Below are 6,776 nucleotides of genomic sequence, written 5' to 3' on the forward strand. Positions count from 1 at the left end.
CTTCAGTAATTCATAATGTGATGTTGACATGTTGTCATAGTCTTGTACTTTTTGTTCTAAATTCAGTTTAATTCAGTTTGCCTTAATTTACTTTTAATTAGAATGCAAAGAGAAAATGCAAAAACTAATATTATTTACCCACTGTTTTTACTGTGTTTTTACCTTTAAATAAATATATTTTTTGTGGTAGGTGCAGCATACAATAATCAGAGAGTTCTAATTCAAAGGTAATTTATAGTATTGAATAGGTATACTATATTCATGATGAGTATCTAAATGATCTCAATTTGCAGCAACTGTTTGCACAAAGGAAGCATGAAAGCTGAGGAGAATAATGCCCTTAGTGATCAGTCATGTAAAGAGGAATAGTCAAGGTCATTGTACCAGCACCTGACATGATATTTTGAAAGTCTGGAGAGTTTGATATTGAGGTTTAATTCTGTTACTTAACTGTTTGTAGCAAGCTCACTGCAGGTCAAATGCGCATATAAGTAATTTTGAAATTCTTGATTTTATCCTCTTTCTCAATCACACAGTGGTCTTTGAATATATTATTAATAATTTCGTAGTATATAGAAAGTAAATATGTTAATGATGGAATTGTCATTTTTGGGTGACCTGTCCCTTTAAGGGGGCTTTGGCCTGCAGTGCCATTAACCACATTATGTGATCAAACGAGACCTGTTTTTTTTTCTCTTGCCTAATCTTCTTCTGTTTGTGTAATATATAACGACCAAAACTCAAATTGCCATGCGAGAAACATATAGGCTACAAAAATGGTCACATTTAAGAAAGCCCAACGTGTCCGGCCGGTTACTTACAGTACACGTCATTTTTTTATTGATCAAATATTCCTGAAGATAACTCTACATATGGCGTTGTTCTTACATCAGTCTTTGATCAAACGACAGGACACGTCGATTGTGATAGATCATTCGGAGTCGACAATATTCTTTTCCTCCTTTTTACTTCTACAGCAAGTAAAAGTACACAAAAGTGGCATGTCTTTCGACAATAAATAATAAAATATTTTGTAATACAGGAACAAAACGTAACCTCCAGAGCGAATCAGTCATATTAACTTAACTTAAACCTATACATATCTTTGGAAAACAAACAAACAAAAAAAGTTCTTGGACGGACACGAACACATGAAATTCCCACAAAGCTTGTGGCAAAATAGAGGTATACCTTGTTGCAATGCTTTAGTACTTGGGCTTGATGTTTGAAAAGAGACCATATGACAAAACTGTAATCGCAGTAGACCTCGGCTGCCATACCCTCTTTTTGTGAACTAGTCCAATTTCGATCTTTTTCTAGAAACTGAATAAACAGTCATGGTTTCATAGGCTACTCACGTTGCGCACAAAAGTGGGCTATATGAATGTAAATTGGATTAAGTTCTCTTGCGTCTTGTATCCGTAAAGGTCCAATGATTTGTCGTTAAAAGTGAAAATAAATAAATAAATAAATAAATGTGGAGGAGTATTTGGCGAAAGTGTAGCCGACCAGGTCCACTCGGCCGCGGAGCACTGCAGTCATCATGTCAGGTTCGGTGTGTGAATAAGTGCGCCGGCTGGGTCACTCTCGCTGGAGTCTGTAACTTTAAATGGTCTTTTCGCAACACTCGTTGGACTTGCTCGTTGGAGTGTGTTTAAATCCCATGATTGTCATCACAGTGTATAAATACAACCAAGGGTTGTTTCGATATAGAGGCCTCGTGCAGCTGGAGGATGAGTTTTTATTCAGGAGCGGCCCTAAATGAAATAGGGGTGGAAGAAACTTCACGAGCCGCTCTCTGAGATTGGTTCCCGGACACGTCCTTTTCCAAACTTCTGGTGCAGGAGATAATCCACTCGCCTAGGCCTCTATAGGACTCGGTACCATGCTGTTTGGTGTATCAGGCAGTTGCGAGGACATTGAGGCGACCTCGCTCCCCGTGGAGTTCGAGCCTGGCCCTCCTTCGGAAAAATTCACCTAAAACATGCACAATGTATGTTATTACTATTTTAAATTTGTATTATTAATTATATAATTATTAATAATAGTAGACTATTGCGGTGTTTTTAGTACTGTTACTGGTATTATGTCTTTACGCACAGCTGTGCGCACTCACCAGTTGCTGGAAAGCAGGTTGGTCGATGTCACTCTGCAGTGCGAAGTCACTCAGGACTTTCCAAGGCGGTTGGTAACTCTGCACCTCCACTTGGTTTGCCTGCAAACCACCGTCGTGTCTCTCTGGACTGGTCGCCACCATTGGAGTCCCCGTCATCCCCTGGATGTTCTGCAAATGACCACGAATCATTTATTTGCAGTCATATTTAGAGTTCAGTGGCCGCATTACAGAAACTGCCCATCTCAGGTCTTACGATCCAAGAATTAGGATGTTCTGAATGAGACCATAACTGAAATCGCCATGGTTATTTTAAGATAATATATTTTTAAGCTCTGAATAGCCTATACATTCAAACTTAATATTTAGAAAGTGCTTTAAAATATTGGAAACGCATTTTTTATAGTAGGCCTACCCCAACACACAGTACAGTGGAACCGCGTGAAGTGTATGACTACGCAATACGGAGTTGAATATTTTTTGGTTCATCTACTGAAGCTTACCGTTTTGTCGTTGGGTTGCTGCTGCTGGAGTTGTTTCATCAGTATGCTCCTTTTTTTGTCCTTGCAGCGCTTGTTTTGAAACCAAACCCTGATGACTCTCGGGCTGAGACCCGTCATTTCAACGAGCTGCTCTTTCATGAGGGCGTCAGGTCGAGGGTTGGCATTGTAACAAGTCCTCAAGGTATGGAGCTGTTTTTCGTTGAGGACTGTCCGGACGCGGGTTGTTTTCTCAGGTTGCTTGTGCACATGAGGTCGAAGCACAGGCTGACGTGCTGAAATGGGCTCTGCTGCAAGAAAAACGAAAAAGAAAAAAAAATTGTTAAATGCAAAGAAATATTATATAAGGTCCTGAATGCGTGAATACTAAAATAAACTGTCACGTAATTTAAATGGACAAGTCGGAGGTGGCTAAGGCCCACCTAGGGTGGAGGTACTTAATATTAAATAATAATAACAGCAATCATAAATAATATATTACAAATAATCACTCGTGAGGACGGAGTGTTGTTTCCGAGGTCGAGAGGAAATCTCGAAATAAGTGTAAAAATATAGGCTATTCTTTAGTCATTTCTTTCCATGGAAATCTGCTCCCTCAGAGGCGAAATTCTTAATTCTGTACTATGGTGATGCGAATATTCTTTTAATAAACTTGAAATGCAGCCATGGTTGCAGTCCCTTTTCTGGCAATTATACGTTCCTGCTGGATGCAGTAAATTTGGATGGCGAGTATGACCCAGATAGGTTTACGACAATTAATTAAAGCAATCTGTGCATAGCTCTGAATTTTAAATAATAAGGTGCGAGCGGTGTGTTGCCTATGACAATACTTAAAAGCAGCTGTTTATTATTAAATCGCATTAACAACTGATTTTGTAAAGATTTATATTATTGTGTTTATTATGTTATGAGAAAATTAGATGCCTTAATGTATTGAATGCAGAATAGCAGTACTAAGTTAAACACTCTTAAGCACTTTCAGGATTATTTTATATTTATTTATGTATATCATTAATGATTTTTACGTTATTACGCACATATAAATACATGTATCGCATATTTCTATTATAATATATAAATATTTAAGATTAAGTTCAATTTTCTTTGTATTTATTTGTCAAAGGATCTCATTTCTTTATCAAGTACATGTACAAGCTGACATTGTCGCGTGGTTGGCCTCTAATCAGCAGAGAATATCTATTTCATGCATGAATAGCTGAATTCAATAACAGACAAACAGGACAAATAAAACGAGTTATGCTGTTAAAGCAACCCAAACGTGTGGTTGCTAGAAATTAACATTCACGCCTTGATATGACACAGCATTTATTCATCATACGTCTCAAACTCGTCATGTATAATGTCATCATAAAGCTCTTTTTTTCTTATCTCGAACACGGGTTAAAAAAATCAAAATGTTCAGAAGAGCTCTGTGTTTATTGAAATTCCCTAAGACAAATAATCCCCGAGTCCTTAAGCAAACAACGCTTTGTAAGTCGAAGTAGAATGCCTACCTGCCATTTGTAAAGGTCTCGCCGGATGTAATGGGCTTAATGGGTCACCAGCACCCATTGTTGCCCGCTCCACCACGTCATGGTCGGCCCTGCAGAAGAGCCCGTCTTCCCGCAGAGCGAACTCATCTCCTGGGATGAGCTGCCGACTACAAGCCACACATCTGAAGCACTCAATATGATAAACCTTCGAGCGTGCTCTCATCACGAAGTCATTCTTGCTGAAACCAATGTTGCATTTAGCACATTTGATCCCGTATAACCTGAAACACCAAAAGTACATTATAATTTGTAAAAAAAAAAAAAAAATCCATAGCTAATAACAGATTTAACAGCTACTGGATAAGTTAGCAAAACAAAAAATATTGAATATATGGTAGGCTATAAACGAAATTAAATGCACATAATTGTAAGAACAACAAATGCCATGTTAAAATAAAATATATTTAAAGACAACCATAATAACATTTATTTACTAAATCATTAACCGACTTAGTAATTATCAAAATTCGTTAGCTTTATTATTATTATTATTATTATTATTATTATTATTATTATTATTATTATTAGCCTATATAACAGCAATAATAATAATAATTCTCTTTAACGCATTGTGTATATTATTTTTACACCATGGTGTTTGTCTCCCACACAAACGTGTCCTCTTAAAATAATGCTACATTACTGTCAAAAATGTCAATTCAATATTGCGATGAAATTTGCTACATGCAGCAATGCCTAGCCTACGCTATGAACAAAGCTCCACAATAATTGTCGAGTAATTGCGCTGCAGACTCATTTAAGACAGGAGATTAGCATATAGGTGCTGTCCAGTACAAAAAAAAAAAAAAAAAGGAATGAATGAATGACAGCATGCTGCCGTAATGCAGCAGTGAATAATGAGAGGTTACTGTCATTCAGTCATCCACACTCGAAAACTAAAACATGACCTAATTGATCTGCGTTACCTGATGTAGTCCCGTTTACAGTAAGTTTTTCCGTCTCTCACAAAACACGTACAGGACTCGTCCAGATACTGGTTACATTCTGCACATTTCAAACACGCCGCGTGCCACTCCAGGTCCGGGGACACTCGCAGAATATACTGATCATGGATTTGATTTCCACAGCCGACACACAACGAGATTAGACGCTTTTCTGATTGAAAGAGAAAGCATTGGAAAATTCAAAATCTGTAAATATATATATATTTTTTATTTAATTATAACAGTTGCCTAGGCCTAATTTCCCAATTTTATAAAAAAGCTCTTATGTAGGATTAAACACACGACATGTTTAAAACAATAATGGATGCGGATGATAACGATGTATAACTGAAAAATGACTGGAATAGAATTAGTATCGACATATAGCTTAATTATTATTATTCATATAGCCTAATAATAATAATAATAATAATAATACATTTACAAATAATAAATGGTTAGAAATAGGCCCTATTTGTAGTGATTTAAAGTGAGGAAGACCGGTATCAGCTCCTATAACAACGCTTGTGACGATATTTTCAGAACTTTTTAACTTTTGCACAGCGCGAAACAAAGTACTGAAGTCAAAATAAAACGATCGGCATACAGGCGTGGTTCAACAGAAATCGCCAATTTTAGCAGTTAGTGTCATTTGACACATATAAGACATTAAAGTATAACTTACTTTTTGGTGGATCCCCCATGTCTCCCATGTCAATAATGTAAGGCGGTGTTAGGTCCACTTTAAAACCGGACAAAAGGCCCTTAGTGCCCGTGTTTTGATCTGAGAGGTTGGGAAAGTGGCCGAGGGTTCGAGGTGTTGCAGGACTTCCCGGAATCGAGATGCTTGCGATTAAAGTTAGGGGTGTGTGTTGAGCTCCTGTGCTTGGTCACAGTATTGATGGGCCACTCTTGTCCCTATCTCTCTCTCCCTCTCTCAAACTCCGTCGGCTTCAGCTCTTCTCTCTCTATTGGTCTGACGTAGGACACTCGTACGTCACCTTTATGAGAAGCTGATTGGTTATGGAAAGAAGACCAGCTGCTCGGAGCCCATGCATACGAGTTGTTGCGTTTAGCCTACTTTTCTTGCTTCATTCATACATTTTCCCCCCTAATTACCGCAGCTTCGAATTAAATAGAGAAATATGTTAATAATGATAATAATAATAACAACAACAACAATAATAATTAAACAGCATCACAACATTTTCTATATTATTGTTAATTTAATATCTACGCTTTAATGTTTGTTTTAAAAGAATCGGTTTCAAATTTGAGAAGGGAAAAATATGTCGGTTTGATGCTGTTTAAGTCATGATATTCTAGCATGTTTAAACCCGTTTTAAAATAACACAATTATAATAGGCTATTATTTCAGTAATATATACGAAAATGAAATATTATAAACAATCGAGCAAATGAAATTTGTTGTAGGATATTTTTTATCAAGCTGTTATGATAATTCTTGCTTTATAAGAGGTAAAAATAAATAAATAAATAAATAAATAAATAAATAAAAATCTCTGTTTGGACTGATGGTCATGTGAAGTGAATCTCCCTCGACCAGCTACAGATTTTCAGAGGGAAAGGCTCAAATCATTATTTAGGCAGTTGCACACAGGGGTGCATAACACGATTGAAATCGATGGCACATTTCAGGGTTGTC

At 37.0% G+C, this 6,776-nt stretch overlaps 1 protein-coding gene across 2 annotated transcripts; it reads right to left on the reverse strand.

The window, feature by feature from the left end:
- Nucleotides 1–785: 785 nt before the first annotated feature.
- On the reverse strand, nucleotides 786–6,068 carry LOC109061514 (insulin gene enhancer protein isl-1). Of its 2 annotated transcripts, none has more exons than XM_019078638.2 (6): nucleotides 5,796–6,068; nucleotides 5,093–5,282; nucleotides 4,128–4,387; nucleotides 2,617–2,900; nucleotides 2,117–2,284; nucleotides 786–1,977 (listed from the first exon to the last, which is right to left on the reverse strand). In XM_019078638.2, the coding sequence occupies exons 1-6, from the start codon at nucleotides 5,821–5,823 to the stop codon at nucleotides 1,861–1,863; spliced, it is 1,047 nt and encodes a 348-aa protein (XP_018934183.1). In that variant the 5' UTR covers nucleotides 5,824–6,068; the 3' UTR covers nucleotides 786–1,860. The 2 variants fall into 2 exon arrangements, with proteins under 2 accessions (XP_018934183.1, XP_018934178.1); XM_019078633.2 differs by having other exon boundaries at nucleotides 2,617–2,903; nucleotides 5,796–6,066.
- Nucleotides 6,069–6,776: the final 708 nt, after the last annotated feature.

Source organism: Cyprinus carpio, chromosome A5 (assembly GCF_018340385.1).
Source record: "Cyprinus carpio isolate SPL01 chromosome A5, ASM1834038v1, whole genome shotgun sequence".
Lineage (NCBI taxonomy): Eukaryota > Metazoa > Chordata > Actinopteri > Cypriniformes > Cyprinidae > Cyprinus > Cyprinus carpio.

Coding starts and splice junctions, on each gene's coding strand:
- LOC109061514 (XM_019078633.2), bottom strand. CDS start 5,823: ATGGGAGACATGGGGGATCCACCAAAAA. Junction 4,388..5,092: donor TGTAAACGGGACTACATCAG/GTAACGCAGATC, acceptor TTGGTGTTTCAG/GTTATACGGGATCAAATGTG. Junction 2,904..4,127: donor GAGACCTTTACAAATGGCAG/GTAGGCATTCTA, acceptor TTTTTCTTGCAG/CAGAGCCCATTTCAGCACGT.